The sequence below is a fragment of the Lingula anatina genome, chromosome 1, assembly GCF_051362555.1.
Source record: "Lingula anatina isolate TDL-2025a chromosome 1, LinAna3.0, whole genome shotgun sequence".
NCBI lineage: Eukaryota > Metazoa > Brachiopoda > Lingulata > Lingulida > Lingulidae > Lingula > Lingula anatina.
Genome location: NC_141767.1, coordinates 31,438,150 through 31,457,878, shown reverse-complemented (window position 1 = coordinate 31,457,878; position 19,729 = coordinate 31,438,150). Strand labels below are relative to the sequence as shown.

General features: G+C 34.6%; 1 protein-coding gene across 1 annotated transcript; it reads right to left on the bottom strand.

The window, feature by feature from the left end:
* Positions 1-4,475: 4,475 nt before the first annotated feature.
* Positions 4,476-15,963, bottom strand: LOC106180882 (endoplasmic reticulum-Golgi intermediate compartment protein 1-like). Its single transcript, XM_013565058.2, has 9 exons — positions 15,806-15,963; positions 9,896-10,030; positions 9,428-9,513; positions 8,553-8,677; positions 7,805-7,912; positions 7,168-7,228; positions 6,880-6,980; positions 6,532-6,654; positions 4,476-6,204 (listed from the first exon to the last, which is right to left on the bottom strand). The coding sequence occupies exons 1-9, from the start codon at positions 15,823-15,825 to the stop codon at positions 6,097-6,099; spliced, it is 867 nt and encodes a 288-aa protein (XP_013420512.1). The 5' UTR covers positions 15,826-15,963; the 3' UTR covers positions 4,476-6,096.
* Positions 15,964-19,729: the final 3,766 nt, after the last annotated feature.

Genomic DNA, 19,729 nt, shown 5'->3' with positions numbered 1-19,729 from the left:
ATCAATTAAAATCAAGAAGTTAATTAACAGAATTAAAAGGGGTATAATAAATAAAAATGTTCATCATTATTAAATCAAACACACATGTCATAAACGGTCAGTCTACACTTTCAGAAACCGTGTCAAAAGCTGCACAAACTGCTGGACAATTGCATTACCATATATTCTGTCATTTCAGCATTTTGAAGCAATGTTTATATATTGTAAGACTAAGTCATTTTTGACAACAGAAAGTATGCCATTTTAAAAGTCCCTTTTCACTTGAAATATATACATTTACCTGTATAATCCCCACCCTCCTTAGTCCTGACAAAAACTGTTTGTGGTGTTTTGTTTCTTTTTCCAATATACATTCCACAAAGGTTGGGCACGTTCCACCTTGCAGCAGGCTAAGTCCTGTAAAATGTTTAATATATTTAATATATCTATATATCTATATATATATATATATATATATATATCTCTAGTGGCAGATTTAGAGGGGGGCATGGGGGTCCTGAAAAAAATTAACTAAATATTCACCTCATGGAATAAGAATTTTGACTACATGATATATACCAAAAACACAGTTCTCCCTCTTAAATACCAAACAATATGTCTTCACATCCATGGACCCCCACCCTTCAAATAATCCTAGATCTGCCTCGGATATAACTAATAGATACAAATATATTTCAATCCATACAATGCAGTATTTAAAATTGTGAATTACCATTGCTAATGTATGTTTTTTTCATCAACTAAATTGATTTTATGCTGATGGACATGCTATTTTCATATGCTTGTTACCCAACCCATACAGCTCATCATTAATTTTTTTAACCCAATACCTAGATTTATTCTTATTTCAAAATAGTATACCTAATGCATATTGTACATACCACAAATTAGTCCACCCAAAAAATATTGTTGGGAGGCGCATAAAAAATCATCTTCTACAAGGGTGACGACACCATTTTCTTCCTTCATAAGCCTGTTCTTTGTTACTGTTACCATAATTTGCAAGAATTCTCTTCTTGGGCCGCCATAATCAATGGCCTCCTCGCCATGAAAAGCCACGTACAGGGGATAGCGTAGATTTTCTACTGTCAGCAATTGTTCAAGGCCATCCTCACACACAGAATATCTGCTAACAAATATTTCTGTGCGGTCATAACTTGGGGTTTCCTCTGTATCTATTTCTACAATATCCATGGTACGACCCTCCAGATATTCACTACTGAATACTCTGAGTATTTTTTCAGGGTTCACTTCATCTTCTCTGAAAAATGAATATGTATTTTGTGTATAAGTTTTTCTGCAAACCAATTTATAAATATATAAGATAATATCCTTTCAAATGCTTTCTTTTTAATCCAAATCCCCTCTTTATTTTGTATCAATTATGTCTTTTTGCATAAAACCAAACCAAATGACAGGGTTTATTTTGATATAAGCATAACAAAAAAAAAATATAGAAGTTATCATAGCTACAGTGCATATTTTCTGACAAAATATACATACTGGTAGGGATTCCCTGTTACATACTAACTTAAATACTGATAATGGGACAATCCCTATAAATATAATTGTTTTTGACGCACCAGTATCTACAATAAAGTTCACTTCTTGGCCCTGAATCTTCACTGGCCAAGAAGCACTAGCATTTCTACAACTGAAGGTTTCAGTGTCACTGTCAACAGGTGTTTTTAGGGGTTCATTCTGGCCGCTGGAATGCCCCTTCTCAGTTTCCCTGGTTGTTTATGTGTGGAGCCTCTTTCACAGGTGCCTTGCATTCTCTTGCCAGATGCCCATATCTATGGCACTTAAAACACTACGTTGTTTTTCCAATTTTCTGACTTGGGTGGTGGAGGGCTTTTCGTGTCTTTCGCTTTCGCTTTCTTTATCAACTCTTTAATTTCATCTAGCTTCATGTCAAACTTCTTTTCAAGCTGGTGTTGCTGACTTCAGTCACAACAGCCTCTGGATTCGCTGCCCTAATACTCGGTCTTTTCTCTGTCTCTTCTCTTAGACTGTCGTACATCTCAAGGGCCTCCCTTGCTTCATCCAGATTTTTGGGTGTTTTCATGCCCACTGCTACGGCGGCTTGATGGTCTGGCAAACCTTTTATGCAGTGGCGCAATGCAATTGTCTCATGGGTGGTGCAGTCAGCCGTCGGGTACGTAGCCCTTTAGTACAAGTTTTCTAATATCGGAGATATATTCTGGCAGTTTCTTTCTTGGGCTGAGCTTTCTGTTCTCTAGCTCTGATAAATAGGAGCTTGTTGTACGCTTTTCTTGAAATCGGTTTTGCAATGCCCTCTGTAACAGAGGATAGGAATTTACTACCTCTGCTGGCAACTGGACAAAGGCGAAATCAGCAGCCTCACCATGCAGACTGTTACATAATCTAAACAGTTTTTCTGACTCACTCCATTCACAAGTCTGGCTTAGAACTTTGAATGGCTCAATGAAACCCTCCCAGGATTCTTTTCCAGGAAAGAGTCTGTCTGGGCAATGGAATTCCATAATTAGTTTGCATACTAGTACGACTAGGACTGTTAATTCTGTGAAATGGGAGTGTTATTTCATTTGGTGCTGGGTGATTAAGGGTAGGGGTTATTGTTTCTGTTATGACTGCATTCTGGGCTCTGTGTTCTATTGGTGTAGCTGTCTCTTTCTGTCGCTTCAGGGCTCTGACTCTCTGCTCTGCAGCCTCAGCACTTGCCTCTAGGATGTCAGCATTCTCTTTTGCTTTTCTGAGTAATCTTTCTTTTTCTGCCTCTGCTTCTTCTACAGCAACTTGAATTCTGTGCGCAGAATTTTCTTTTTCAGATTCAAGAGCTCTGCAGGCTTCTTCCAACTGTTCCTCCAAGTTTCTCACTTCCTCCTGGTCAGATCTGTTATCCTATTTAGGGAACATTTTGAATTTCTTGATTTTTCTTTGATTTCTTGAGTTTTTCTTCCAACAAGATCATTAAGTAGCTGAGGTCGTCAGGTGTGGCCTTTGCGCTGCAGTCGTAAAGTATTAGAAATTGGTGTTGTAATGGAATCCTTTTTTACAGGGCTGTGAAGCAGGTAATGTCCATTTGAAGTGTCATCATCGCATACTTTCTCAATAAAGTTATGTTTCTCTTAATTCTTGATGATAGTGTCATACACGCGTAACTTTCATACAGTATTTGATGCCATAATTTGTAGGTAGAGGACTGTGTTCAGTTTTCCAAGGCAATTTGGCCACATATTGTCACCACGTCTTTCAATGTAACTTCTCTGAAAATTCTGAAAATCACTCTTGTTTAGCATGAAGAGCGGTGTGGTGCTTTCCATTACAACTTCTGCAGCGAAATTTAGAAAGGCATTTTTGGCTTGTATGGTTGGGCGTAAGACAGCTAAATCACAGATGGCCTCTTTTTGCTATTTCATGGCATTTTTCCTGTTCCAACACAACTAGGCATGTGATAGAGCAGCATTTTATTTTTCTTTTCGGCTTGTTTGTTGTTTTCTTTGTGTTACTATTGGTAAAAAACGCTGCAGTGGGTCGGTACGATTTCTGTTGATTGAACCCATCTATTTCTCCAGCTTTGATTTATTTTCAAACATAGGTTATGGAATTTCTCATTTTGTTTAAAAACTCAACCAACTCTTCCTCCGCTAATAGTGGATTTAAGACTCCCTATCTGCACCCTGTCTATGATCTCTCAACTGCTCCTCTTTGTGTGAGACAGATTCTGTGTTGGAACTGCATGTTAGTGAACTTTCTTCACAGGCATTTGCTGTCTCAACATACATTCTTGCCACCCTTCCCACTCTGTTGGATGACATACTGAGGACTGAATGCATTGTCTCAGCAGCCTCTATTTATATGACTTTTGAACAAGTATGGTGGCTGGTAGGCACTCATACTTGTATTTATTTTATTGAAAAAATTGTCTTTGTAAACCTTGTAAATTTATTTCAAATGCTGGCACAAATACAATGTTTTAACTAAGATATCATGATTTTTATCATGATATTAAGAAGGCATACATGATATAATATAAATGAATTATATATTTAGTACATGCTCATATAAGCCAACATCCCACACCTATTTTATTATGGTTGCTTGCAACCTTCTAGCGATGTTTTCAATTGCTTGCAACCAGTGAAAACTTGTTTGCGACCAAGTGACTAAGGACCGTCAATCGACGGTATGCAGCTGGTTATAGTTTGGTTATGGCAACCTACTGACAACCAAAAAGAGATCAATAGGCAACCTCTGAGATACCAATGTTTTTCATTATCAGTTGTACTGGTTGTCAGTGCAAAAAAAAAAAAAAAAAACATCATCATGTGTCAGTGTTTGCTGGTGACCTGTTGGCAACCTCATGTGACCACTTTCAAACCTATGGCAACTAAGGTTGCAAGCACAGTATGACCCAGGCTTTAAAAAAACAATCAAAAGGCATCTAGCAACAATTGTTGCTAATAAGCAGGACAACAAAGCAAAAGAACTATTGAAAAATATTTATTGACACTTCCCCAGCCTTTATGATAAAATATTTTGGATAATGCTTTTAGCTTAGAACTACATCTTTTTTTTTAAATATCTGAAACACATCATGGAGCACCTTTATCAATGTCATAATCATAACTACGCATAAATCTAATTTTTTCTACTCTCCAACTTTGCTTGATATCAACCAAAGACAGTATATTAAAGAATATTTATGACCCTCATCAAACTGATACATGACTATGTATGGTCCTCAGATGTTATGCTTAAACAAAATGTGTCTTGAAATGGATTAACACAAGAGAAATATGGCATATTAAAGGAATAATAACTCTTTGTATGAGATCTATATTTCACAATAAAAACATTGTGAATAACTCATAGAAATATAATATATTCTGTTTTACCACAAAAACAACAGTTATAGCTATTATTCTGATATCTGAGCTTGTCTTAAGACCACGTGACCTCCATTGATGGCTATACTCTGTTAAAATCTCTTAAGAGATTTTAACAAAAAACCAAACTTTTTAGAAAAAAAACAGGGACTTACTTTGAATGTTAAAATGGATTCATTAACCATTGGTAAGTATGGGAAAATTGTTTACTCCAGGAAAATTCATTTTTTGGCAGAAACGAAGAGTTATTATCCCTTTAAATAAGATCATGACAGATATTTAATTTGTCAAGCCTACTGAGCACAATAAATGTTTTGATCTAAGAAAACATGCTGTTTTTTCCTTTTATTTCTTGTTTATCCAGTAAAATACTGCATGGTCTTGTATACTTCATATAAGAAAGAATAAGGTTTCTTTCAAAGCACTGACTAGATTCACATATATACCAAACTAATTATTTGTCCATGTAAATAACTCTCATTAGTACTATTTTAGAATTATCTACAGAACAAAATGTGAACAATACATCTCTGAAAATATAAGACTAGTTCAACCAATAAATTTTACCCTTTGTCTACATCACTAAGCACTATTTTTCTGAAATACTCTTTTTCTAATTTAAAGATATTAAAATACCTGTCACAGCTAAATGTTGAAAGGAAGAGATCAAATATTACACATCTGTGGACCTTCCACCTGTAAGTTGCTTTTAGCATGGATCATTTAGTCTTGAATCAACAATATGTGTGAATGTAAAAATATATTGATATAGGGGTTCATTTGTGTAAAGAACAAAGTTATTAGGAATGGATGAGTTTTTACTGTACGTAAACCAAGTATCAAATAAGACTTGGCTTAGTGAGAGAACTTTTGCTGAAAGTACCTGCATGTAACTGCCATTCAACATAAAATTAAATTGTAACTTGAAACATTTTCTTAGGATACTATATATCATGTGTTTTTCATGTACAATTGCAAAGTATTTAAAAAGATTCTTTACTAAAATGAACCCTTATTTCAATCTGTTTCTATTATTTGTTAAATCTACACAGATATTGTCAACAGCATGTGGCCCACACATTCAGCATGCTTATATTAAATGCTACACAAAAATGCAAACATTTCCCACAGAATCATAACTACAAGCAAAATAACATACAGTCAATGTACATAATAATGCAGTAACTTCTATGAACAGCGGCCTCTATTTCTGATGATGAGATCAACTAAGTTTTCCCAATTCTGCCTTTTTAAAAATCTCTGCAGCAGTGAAGATAAGGGAGTCAATGATGCCAGCCACTGTGAATGTTCCTCCTAGAATGGCACAGATCTGAAAGACAGAACAGCATTTTATTAGAAAACTTATAAAAAAAGTAGCCATTCTATCTATCAGAAGCAGGGACAATATACTGGATTATCACTAGAGATTTTTCCAACAGTGACTGGATTAATACTGTAATATGTCATCATTTAGTCTGTACCACATGACACCTGTTGTCTTGTAAAAGGCAGACATAAGCAGTCATGTACCCCCTATTACAAGTTATGTAAAATAAAGTGAAAATGTTTTTGCATAAATTGAATCTAGAATAGAATATTAAATCCTCCTTCCCACACCCTGTTCTGTACTTAAATTTTAAACTTCTCAGATACTCACCATGGTAAGGAAACTATAAAATGGTTTCCTTTTCTCTGTGTATTTCACTGTAATAGGACTGAGGTCAATTCTAAACCAAATTGCTGGTAGTACTCTATGTCCATGTCCATATTGTAAATAATCCTGCAATAAAATTTTGCATTTTCATGAAGTGAACATTTTACCAAAATGCTTGTTGACTTGGATGGAAAGGATGATGAGCAACAACAAGGAAAATATTTAGTAGGTCATGTTAACACATACGTACACCATTTTTTATCATCTACATACAAAAAGATGAAAATGAAATGACATGATGTCTTAAAAGTAATACCTGCACACCAAAACAATTTATTAAACAGCACTTACTCTATAAGCATATGTGTATTGGTATGGATAAGATATTTTGCCTCCAACTGTTTCAAATATTGAGGGAACTATCTTCAAGAAGTAATCATGAGATGACAAGGCTGAAAAAGAAACGTGCACATCTGTTATGAACTTTAAAAATTAATATTTCATTTCATATTTTTTAGAATATTGTGGCATCTAAAGTCACTTAAGTGTTTCAAGACATACCTCCTTAAGCCAAATGGTTTATGTTTCACTGACACAAATTATTTTTAAATTTGATTGATGCAAAAGTTAAAATCTTACGGTTAGCATCCTGTTTCTCCACATCTTTAAGTGGATTAAAGGATCCAGGTAAATGTGAATGCTGAAAAATATGTGGGAATTTTAAAAAAATCAATCAATGCAATAAATATTCAATATTCAAAGCTGATCAGTTAAATCAAAACTTTAACTTAAGATAGCATCTGTTTCTGTGCAACTCGTGTCTTCATTAAGAGAGTGACTCAAGTATAAGAAACTAAGGACTTAAAACCAGGGCCCAGTTTCATCAGTGATGGATAGCACTTTCCTATGGATAACACTATCCATTGAATAGAATAGTTATCCTCTGGACAGATATTCTGAGGATAGCAGCCAAATTTAACCACCAGATATCAATATCAGAGACAAAAATAAGTATCTAGACTTTCAGAAATATTACCTTACCCAAAGCATAACTGTCCTTAGGATAACATATTTATCCAATGGATAATGTTATCCAGAGGATAGTGCTATCCAGTGGTGATGAAGCTGGGCCCAGGTTTATAAATGGTAATTTTGTTGAGAGTTTTGGACAGGGTTTACCTTGGTAGTAAAAGAAAAATGTTTTTTTTTTTTTTTTTTGCTATGTAAATGTCTAAACTGCATTGTACACCTTTAAAAAGGTATGGTTTTTCTTTACCTTTCCTTTTGTGTCTCCAAACACAAGACTATGGATAATGTGATTCATGTTGGGGCTATCTGGTTGGACCTGGGATGCATGTGTTGATATATGGAAATTGCCAGGTACCTGAAATGACAAAAATGTAATTTTTTTCACTTTAATCAAAAGCATGTCACTCATTCTAACTATAAAACATATAAACTCATTTAAAACTATTACTGTATTTACACTGTGATAAAAGTAAATCTAAGCATCAAAGTTGACACACATACAGACATCATACACTGCATGTGATTTACTGACTTACTTGCCAAAACGAATTTTCCTGGGGGGAAAAAAGCAAACCTTTCCTTGACCCATTCCCTCCTCATTTATTTAAATATTTTTACAATTTAATTAAATAATTAAGTTCTAAATGACTGGCCAGTCTTTTAGAACAACATTTGCATTCCTGACCTTCAACAAGCATGACTGCTTCATAACACATGAAAATGGCACTGATTTTAGTATTAGGCCCATGCCACGTATAATGCAGACATTCCCAGCTGACTTGGCTACCAGTGAAGGCTGGGATATCAACACCAGGTACATTTCAGGTTAACTTTTATTCAAGGGGTTACAGATGGCAATAGTTAGATTTCAGATTCTTAGCGAAACAGTTAGTTGACTATACACTAAGAAAACTTACCAGAGTAAGGTATAAGTACAGATTTGAGATTTTTATTGGAATAAGGTACTTATGTCATATTTGGAATAACATTTTTACCTTATTAATGTTAAAACTGGCCTTAAACCTGCAGCCCCTCATTTCATTAATTGGTGTTTTATCAGTGTCCTCTACAAAGCCCACCTCATGGCGCCCAAGATCATCCTGGATATCTAATCCAATGACTGAAAACATAATATTTCAATATAAATTTTTAGTCTTTTTATTCTTTTCAGCTAAATAGGACAATAAGACACGCACATACACACATGTTAAAAAAATGAAGTAATTCAAAGAGACAAAATAAGTTTAAAATTCTCAAAATTTTCAATAATTTTGACCTCAACAATGGGTTGCTCAATTTTAACATTGCAGTAAACAATGAATATATTCCAATCATGATTTTCACAAGAAACCTGACATTTTACTAAACAGAGCTGTTCAGTGCAAGTAAAACAAAAAACCCTTTGACACTTATGTGGTGAAAAACAAATGTGTCATATAAAGATGGTAACAGCAGAGTTCCATTACATTATTTCCAGCGCATATAATTAAACTTATAGATATATTTTCAGCTTACTTTCTCTGCCTTACAAACTGGAGGGAAAAAAGTAGGTCAAATTTATGACCAGAGATTTTAAGGTGAAGTTTTAAAGCCTCTTTTCTACTGCGCCGAATATTAATTTTGATTGTTTGGCATGTAGATTTTGTATTGTGTTATAAACTGGTACTATAAAATAATTCATATCTGTTACAGGACATTTACTCCTGCTTCCTGTGTGTCTGGAAATATAGGTATATCTGCATTTTCAATTTATTCTATTATATCCTGTTGCCAGTATAATTTTTTTACGCTAAAATGTGTTATCATCCATTGTGATCATATAGCAATATATGCCATCTGTAAGTAAGGAGTCTCCTGTATTTATACATACATTGACACGGCAGATGTGGGATACTCAGATCAATTTTCACTGGAATTCTGTCAGTTGTTGGATCATCTACAAACATTTCACTGACACTAAAAAACAAAAACAATTATTAATAACTATCCACAGACAAACTGTTGAAACATGCTCAAGTAAAATTTGAAACAAGTGAAAACCAAAAATCTAAAAAGAAAAAATTATTAAAAGTAATTTATTATTCATTTAATTTTGCACTACACCAACAAGCTTGTAATACAGCCAAAATAAATAAATAAATAAATAAATATATTTAAGCTTGATTTAATATTACAATAATACTGACATTTTTAGTTAATGTGGTTATTGGAAAACAATTCATATAGTGCAATAAATTGATTCTCTACATGGTATATGCACACTATAGTACTGTTACTGTTCTTTTCTTATCTAAGTTATGATTCATATACAAACGAATACTGTTTGTATGGCACTTACATATCTACTGATATATAGTCCAGTAGCTCTGACAGGAAAAGGTATGATATAAACAATGTGCTGAGAATTGAGATGACAGCCCCAGTCTGGGTTGGCTGTGTTAAATCCTTAGGGATCTTCCGATATATATCAAATCTGCAATGTGCAAAAATATTACTTTCTGACATTTGTTAAATGGTACAAATACAATACAGTGACAATACAGATATGAAGAACTTGTATTCCATATCATTTTATAGAAATGTAATTAAGGTTATCTTCCCACCCCCATGAAATTACTCTTCTTGAGGGAAAATAGAAAACAAGGATAAGAGAAAAGTTGCAGTCGAACACTTCAATAAAAAACTACTACTACATTTTATGGTGTTCAGGCCTGGAGGGTTTCTAGCTCAACACTTTCACAAGCACTGATTTGATTTTCAACGAAAAAAAAAATCCAGGTACACAACAACAAATTAAAGATGCATTATATGAAAGATTCACTGAACCTGATAAAAACTGTAGGAAAAGATATCAAGAAAAGATTCCCAAATTCATATGCAAAACACCACAGGGAGATAACAGTGTCAGTCTCAAATTGCACACATCCTATCAAAGATTTGAAAAGAACAATATGCCAGGAAAGAGAAAAGTACTAACTGTGTAATGACGACTTTACTTTGATCATATCATTTAATTGGAAGTTGTGTTCAAATACAGACAGAATATATAAATAAGGCCAAATGCTATCTAGAAGGCAATTAACCCCTTTTTCTATTCATCATATGGCCATCTGATGACCTTAATTAGATATGTTACAGATCTTAATAACCCAAGTTTCAAGCAAGCATATAGAGCTGTATCATATGAATGACCTTCATGTGCACAGATGGAACACTGAGAAAGCATTTGGTTGTTTTTGTGATAATTAATGTAGATAAGGTGTCCAGCATAAAATTAGGCAGTCTGCATATTTCATAAACAGACTACAAATCCATGCAAAATTCATGCCATATATTACATTAGTAAGACAAAATTCTGTACATTTTTACAAATACTTATTTAAAGTTTTGTTATCATGTTTCATTTCAGCAAATATCTGAAAAAAAAACAGACCATTAGGTTTATCCCAAGTTTATCAAGAGGGTAGGTTATCACACAGGTAAATAAACATACAATATGCAAGTTTTAAAGGTGGTTACTTTAGGATAATTTGCATAAAAATTCAGTGAAAATCTTATATGAAAAGGTAACTTTAAAAAGATTAAATAAAGGCATTTACATGGGACTTGTGTATATTATATGATCTAGTTTCAACTTGAAGAAGGCAAAAATCATTCAAATTAAAAGTGAACATGTACAGTGTATCTCTACCTTTATCTCAGACAACATATTTTAGTACAGTTGCAAGACAAAGATTTAATAGAGTATTCTTTGCTTTAATTGACTTAAAACACAGCAGAAATGTCACAATACACCTGGAAATAATACTGTTAAGTATAATTTACTTTTAGTAATGTTTGCAACATTCATGATTTATTTAAATTTTCAAAACATCATTTTTTCACTAATCTGTGAGCATACTATAAAATTTGCAAATGTGATAACAACTCTCCCTTAATAGCTAGTTCATATACCAGGGCATATATATACACAATATTTTGGTAGTATTTTTGGAATAAAAGCTTATATACAATTTGGGAGAGTTTAATCATTGCTGAATTTTAAAGAAAATATTATACCTTTTATTAGTTCACATATTACATGATGAAAAAACCTGTCAAAATTGTCTGCACCTGCATACAGAGCTGATCGAGAAACTTATATTTGATACCTGAAATAAAATCATTTACTAGCCAGTGTTTTTTGGCTCTTTGCTATTATCAAGACAGTGGTTAAGCATTCTTCATGATGGATCTTCTGGGGACTAGTAATAATACTAATAATTTTGGGGTTCATCAATCAAGATATTCATCATATTCCTTTCAAATATGATGTAGGTATAATTCACATATTAAAAATTCAAGAATACAAAGATTCCCTTGTAATTATCACTTACTGGTATACAGTGTATGTTTATGTACGCAGCTATGCAAGAAGCATTGGTTTGTGAAGCTGAAGATGCATATGCTATAAAACAAAAAATACTTCAGCGACAGTGTTCAAGCATTTTTATTTACGTTTTATATATTAGATATTTAAAGTAAATAAAAGCGCTAAAACGTGTGTGAGAGTGCATACGATTCATTATTCAAATGCCATTCAGGCTTTGCATACGGTTAGTCACGCTGTCCACCCAAACCCAATATAGAGGTGCATTTCACAAGTTCAAATCTCAAAAAATGAAATTGAATGAATTCGATGTATTATCCAATTTTTTAAAACGTACATGTGTATAGAACAAAAATCCACAAATGTCCAAATTTTACGCTCACGCGTTTCTGTTTTGTGAGCAAATAAATTGATAGCCGTTTGAAGTGAAAAAAGCGTAAGAAAGAACATACGTTACCACTGAATCGCCTGATACAAACACGATCATTAGTTGAGCGCTGTGGAAATTTGTGCAAGCTAAACACTATCAGAAGCCTATGAGTCATTAATAGTGGAAAAGTGTTAGGAAAATACATTTAAATTGATCAGATCTAGGAAAATTACTTTCAAACTAAAGATCATTTTTTCTTTACAATTTCCACGTTGATGACTCTTTCAATGGCAGTAATTGTCAATTGTATAGAGATTTGAAAACTTTGTTACCTAAAAGTTATCTACCACTGATCATATTCGTCGTGAATTTAAAACTCATTGACAGTTTCAAATTTTGGGTGTATTAGTTACAATACCAACTACGCCTTGCATCCTTCGCATACCGTAATGTAACGTATGTTCCACAGCCATAGAAAAGATACGGGGCACGAGTTTAATAAATATTGATAGGATATTTTTTCGCTTTTTTTTCGCAGAATTAATTGAGGTGTTTAAATGAAACTCAGACATCAAAAGTGATAACCTATTACAGCCTGTACACAAACACGATCCGCGTATCAAGCGTCTTCATCATTTGCATGTAAAGAAATACAGATCTCAGAAACATCTAACCTACCACCTCTTTAAACGAAGCCTTTTTCAACACACCTATAGGTTTTCCAATACAGCAGAGAATTCGTTCAAAATTAGCTTTACTATCCTCTCTGAAAGGTCTTAATTGACTTGCGGATTTCGGCACTTTTGGGAATTAAAAAAAAGTATATATGTAATGTTTGTTCCATTTATAAAAAGTAATTGGCTCACAAAATTACGTTTTAGGTCTTTCCATTGAGTGAGTATAAGAAACAGATATCACTTTAGAGTTCAAGGGTCTCGATATGGTCCTTATCAGTCGCTATTTAAGACAAATTATAGGCTGCATGATTTCTTGTAAAAGTTTTCTTGAGATTTCTTAGATGTTCATACTGTGTTTTTACTCTGCCAACGTGCTCGATGATTTTTTTATTTTGGTTACTGGCGCTCTTGCGCTCTACTATAGTCGTCTCGATCAAAAAATCGTATACAGCTTGCCTTTTTTTCCTGCTACTCCCATCCGTCGACCTTTCGACCTGTTCATCCCCTTTTCGCGAGTTCTCGACCAACGATTCCCGGCAAATGCCAGTAGCAGCGGTAAGAAATCTGAGACAACGTTACGTCTTCGCAATATTCTCAGCCACTTTATTATGCAAAATTTTCATCTTACTTCTTGGTGTAACTCGTTAAACTTGACCCACTGTAGCTAAAAAAACATTTTCTATAAGTCGTCATATTTTTAGGATGATTAGTCTTATTGAATATTATATGTATATATGATATTATTTTCATCCCTAAGGATAAAGGCAACAATTTGCTACATTGTTATTATTGCTAAAATAATTAGGGAAGTGGGGTTATAAAATAAAAGCGGCCTTGTTTGACCAAATCTTGAACAATCGATATTCTTTGTTGCCTTCTTTTTGTTATAAATAAGACTATGAAAGTTTGTGGTACACTGGGATGGAGGTGACATAAAAGTAATTGCTCCTGCACAGTGTTAGCTTGGGTGCATAGCCTGCTGTATGATGCGCTCTGTCTTAATTTTGGGGCATGTGGGAAATTCAGGTGGTTCCATATTTCGTCTTCTACAATGACTAAATCGTTGCCGGATAGCATTCTCCCTCTTGCTTATGGCATTAACCTGTGATTGTAGTTCTTTAATAGTTCATTGTGACTGCCTTCAGTTTCTTCTCAATCGTTTCCACGTTGTGACCACCTTGCACACACAACAAGTGGTGATTGCTGTGGACTTGCCTCGGCAACTTCTATATAGCAGCTAAGAGCTTTTCTTTTCTTTGGTGAAGTTTTCGTTTTCGCGATTTAGTCTTCGCATGCCTCTTTTGTCTTTCACGACATTTATAAGGAGGCGGAAGGCAGGCCTACATAGTATTTTGAACCCGTTTTCTTTCGCTTCCAAATAAGCGTCACTCTCATTTCTTTTTTACGAGATCGATATTATTTTTAAATCTCAGCTCTTGTTTTTGCATTTTTCTGAAATAATGATGTTCCCGTTCGGTATCAATGTATTTGGCACTGCGCTCAATGCGCTCGTTGGCGATTTTTTTTTCCTTGCATAGTTTTGTTTGACATTTATTTCCGTCTTTGACATTCATTTCTGAATTTGAATTTAATTTTTTATTACGAGAAAATCATTCACTTCGCCTTCATCGTTACTGAGGATTTTATGGATTTATTTACACTTGTAACTTACCTCATCTAATCTTTAGCTCGAGCAGACGTCAGAAAGAACCACCTGACATCTCAAACAGAAGCTAATTTTTCTTTCGGAGCCAGTTTCGGGCACAAGTAGATTTTCACTGGTAACGTATGTTCCGGTAACGTATGTTCCAGGCCACCTAATTTTTATTTTCATAACGTGTTCTTATATATTTTGAAGTGATTCGATCATGTTAAATTAAATATGACGTAAGGACGTTTTTTTATAAATATTTAAACCGTAACCAATGGGGCCTGCGTCATAGCTTATACTAGGTAACGTATGTTCCCTAGGAAAATTGACAAAATGTTTCATTTTGTACAAGTACTTGGTGCAAGAGAAAACAATGTTTTCTTTTGCTGACAGAAAAATATATCGTGATTCCATGATAGTTTGACATTTCAGATATAATATTTGGAGCACGAGGGGAAAAATAATTTATTAAATGCTTATTTTACTGTCGGTAGGGTGTATTTTCCCCGTTTTTTTAATATTCAGTGACAGGCAAACTTAAGTCGCTAAAAAACAATTAACTGCTCTATACAAAAGCTTTTCGTAATTTTTCACAACGTTATACTTGTAGGAGATAAATTAAAGAACAAAACCCGTGATGATTGAATTTTCAAAGTGATTAAAACGTTTCCACAGCTAGACGTTATGCATTTGTGACAGTAACGTATGTTCCTTTTTGGGGTTAAATGATGAATTATTTTTTATTATTCGTGGTTCCAGGAAAGTAAAACTTTAATACAAACTTCTTTATGTGGGACCCTAAAATAATAAAACATAGTTTGTAATCTGTGCACTACATATTTTTGTGAACATCACTGTGACATCGTTTGCACCTCTATATTGGGTTTGGGTGTGTCACCTTAATTAAGTGATCGGTTTTTGAATCTTAAAACGACGTAAAACGAATTTAGGATACCGCGCTAGTCTATCATTCGGCTTATCATAACGCAGCCGATCAAAATTAATCCATACTTCATACTAAAATCGACAGAGATAGGCTTCAGTTTATAAATACCTGAATAATATAGTACATGTATATTCGTTTGGTGCATCAAGTATCGAAAAAGATGGCAGTTATATAAACATCTTTCTCTATGCTGTAAACGTAATGAAAATAAGTAGCTTGCAAAAAAATAAATTACCTTCTTATATCAAACTGCATCTTCCTGCCTGTCGTGCACTAAATATCTGGTCCGAATCAAAACACACAGCACATGTGAACGGCGGAAGTGATGTTGCAGGCAGCTCGCTCCCAACGTGCCAGCATTTCATTGGTCGCCTCTAACACAATCTGCTGGTCGATTACAGTGATAAAATTTTATAGTCCACTGCACATGGTGTCAATTCTATGCATAATCGCATATTCTTCTACTTTCATTTTCTTATAGATATATACTTTTTGTTTAGGCATTAACGTTATATGTCATTTTAATGTTGAAATATGTAATGCAACGGATTTACTTTTTTTTTTTTTTTGAAAACTGTGATGACGACATTGAATTTAATTCTGAAATCGGCTGTCCGTCTTTCAAAGATGTTGAAATAATGATATACATCTTGTAGGGAAAGGATTGCGTAATTCTTTGGTCTATACTAAGTAAATATCTGGACCAAATCACAAATCATACCGTGCATGACCGTGAAAGAGACGGGTTAGACGCAGCTCAACAATACTGATGAATATTTTAATGAATTTTCTAGATCATACTTTTCTCGTGATTGTCTCGATCTAAAATTGAATTGACAGACTTTATAAAAACTAAATGGCCAAGGCAAAATATATGCTATTTTAAGGGGCCTACTCCTTAATAATTTGTGGACAACCGCTGCATGTAGCGACTTTGATATTCAGAAAAAGACCTCCACCCCAACCCCATTCCAGTTTCTGCGAAATGTCTGGCCCAAGGCCCGGTATAACATTAAATTCTGAAAAAAAAAGGCGTATAAATGACTAATCAGAAATAAAAGACTTTGCTGGGTGTAAGCCTATGCTTTGTACTCTGTTGGGTCAAGTTGGATCGGTATTTATTCCTCGGCTTTCTGGTTCAATAATTGGTAGATTTCATTTAGAATTAAGTCAATAGTGGATCTATCTAACCGGAAATCGGGATCTGAACATCACGCATAATCACACCGCTGTATTTTGAGCACAGCAGTGGCCTGCTACATTTATTCAAATACTTGTCGGCTTCTTCAAAAAATCTGAGCAGTAGGCGTTTGCCCGCACTTCGAATTTTAGATGCCACTGCACAAGGGATTGTAGAAATGCAAATTTTATGCACAAAGGCTTTCTTAATTGATCTTCCTCTGTCTCTAGGGAAATTGATGTCGTATCTCGCTCTTCCCCAATCTATAATTCGGCTGAGATTTGAACCTGAGCAAAGCACTGCTATCCACCAACCATCGGCGGGTTGGCGATTGATTTCCGATTTCCTTATCTCACAGCACACAAAAGGGTGCATGGAATTATTCTAAGCCTTAAACTTGTCAATTAGCAGTTTCCAGGATTCTCAGCTAATAATAATAGTTTGTTGTATTTGTTGTATCGGCGTATAGAGAATGTCTTATTCACTCTTTTCCCCCAGGATTTGCATCCATTCACAATGACTGACAAGAGAAGAGGAAAGGCATTGAAAATTCCCCTTGCTTTGTTTACCTGAAAATAAATTTTCAGAGAAAACATCAAGGAAACCTACCCATGAATCACCTTAATATTGATACCGCGATTTTTATAAGGCAATAGTGTGTTCCAGGTAAAAAGAAAGTAATGAAAGAGAGTACTGGTTTGAACGTTTCTTCTTCCCAAATCATACATCACATACAAACAAATTGTTTAAACACGGAAGCCCTTGCTGCTGTTTTTCCGCTGAAAAACATGCATCAGCAGCATGTCAATGTTTAACGGAGTAAAGAAAGCATTTATACTAATTCTGTTCTTGCGTTTGTTTTTTTGTCCTCTCCTCCCCTCTCTCTCGTCCCCTCTCTTTTGTGAATGTCCTGAATTTAAAGACCATACGATGATGTAAGATTTCTGTTACTGTCTCAGATGAGACCAATAGAACGCAAGTGACAAAGTCGTTACCATAGCAACAATTAATACCGGAAGAATAACCAGCGATTAATAGCTTCCTTAACTGGTGTTGGTAATACTGCTGAGGGCAGATTTTCAAAAAATGTTCAATTCGAGTTTTCTGCAATTTCATAGCTTTTTACTTATTCCAACCAATGTTAGAAGCTAACCTAAGAAATGAAACAGTTAAATTTTGAGATCAATATTATGCAGCATAAATGCATAACACTATTCCTCATTAATAAAAAGATCAGTCAGTACAATCCACGTTAAAAGACAAAATCCTCAGTTTCAATCACACAGACTCAATTTTCCTAGGCTTGGGGCAAAAGTAAAAAGTATTGAAGAGTCAAAATCGACACGTGACATAACATTATTTTCTGGGATATTTTAGAAGCCTTTTCGTAACTAAAGCATAGTTTAAAAATGTAGATTTTTTAAAGGGAGGGGTGTGGTACATTTACCAGTAGTCGACATGATGTCGTGTTATGCAACTTACGTGACGTGCATTATGCTCAAATACATTGAACGGTTCACGAAAAAATACAATAGTTGTCAGGTGAAGGTCAAAGACCTATAAATATTTGCTTCTTTCTTAATAATTTCCGTTTGTCATGATTTGGATTTGCTCTACACTATTATATTTGTTTACATTCTACTATCATACCGGTTGTCCTTCACAGTGAATAAAACTGCCACACCTAAACCAGTATCCAATGTTCTCTATGTTATATTCTCATTTCTTGTAAGTGTGTTAATAGATGTGTTGTGTTGCATTGTTTAGACCTAAAGATTGAACATTAGTGACTAATTTTGTGTATTTCTGGATGTTTCGGTTAATTATAATAATTATAATAATTATTATTATTGGATTAATACTAATGATATCACGCACTACACTAATGTGTCTTCAAACTGACTCTTGTGACGCAATGTATGTGTAATGTCTTATTAAGGTGTGTCACTATTGGATGTGGAAAGTTCACTAGCATAATGAGAAACTGTAAACCGAGAGTGTAATATGGTTATTTAGACTGTAACAGAAAGAGTATCCGTTTGGTTTAAAGGTGAGTATAAGTTTTGAGGTTCTCTTCTTTTTTGTAAAGTAGTTTACCAAATACCCAACCCATCCTCTTTTGAGTATGTTCAAAGGGATACCACATCCTCCGACTTGAATGCAGCTATTCTTCCACAAATAAAACATGTATGGAAGCACTGAAGTTCTTTAGGACAGTAGTCTACACCTTGTTTACCAATTTGAGATTTATTGTGGTCATGTAAACAAACGTAGTTATTTCCCCGATGCCATCATTAGATCTTAGAGCATATTTAAGCGGGAATAGGGGTAATATGGGCTAAAAATCATGTTTTTGAGTTTATGTGTTTGTTTGTTTATATTAATGTTAAACGTATTTAATATCGGATGTGAGGGGACACAGCAGGGAGATGTAGGTACATGTGACTCGCCTCCGTTTTGTAAGATCCCCAGTTAACTGTGTGATGAGGGATATCCGTGAGTAAAACTTTGTTATTCTACGAGTCCCGAGATTCAGGTGTCTCGCCTCTATTCGTGGACCGAGGTAGAAAAGGCAATTCGGTTACCGTGCCTGTTCAAGGAGATGGGGGAAGGTAGAAAAGAGGACTGGTTGCAAAAAACCAAATTTCGGCCAACGAGTGACCTTCGGCTGCAAATCCAAGGAGAGGAAAAATGGGCGTGAGAGGGGCGGGGGTCTCTATTTTTGTGGCACCGAAGGATTCGCCACAGGCATCACTTGAGCGATGCAGGTAAACAAAAGTGTCTTGTCTTTGTTTAGTGATGTTTCATCAATGGTGTCCCGCTATTGTGAATGATACAAACCATCTAGGCTTATTTGTAGATTGTATCATATTTGATCACATGTTTCTCGCTTGTGCCAAGTTAGGTGGTTATTCAAATCGGGGAATTATATCCGATACAATTCCCTGTTCAAATTCACTTACTTCCGAGCTGCTGTAT

Bases quoted from the DNA above. Each gene is read 5' to 3' on its own strand.
- LOC106180882 (XM_013565058.2), bottom strand. From the start codon at position 15,825: ATGCAGTTTGATATAAGAAG. The intron at 7,913-8,552 runs GTAAAAATGTTA...TTGTCATTTCAG, and splicing joins CCAGTTTTAACATTAATAAG to GTACCTGGCAATTTCCATAT. The intron at 6,655-6,879 runs GTAAGTGCTGTT...ATTTTATTGCAG, and splicing joins AATACACATATGCTTATAGA to GATTATTTACAATATGGACA.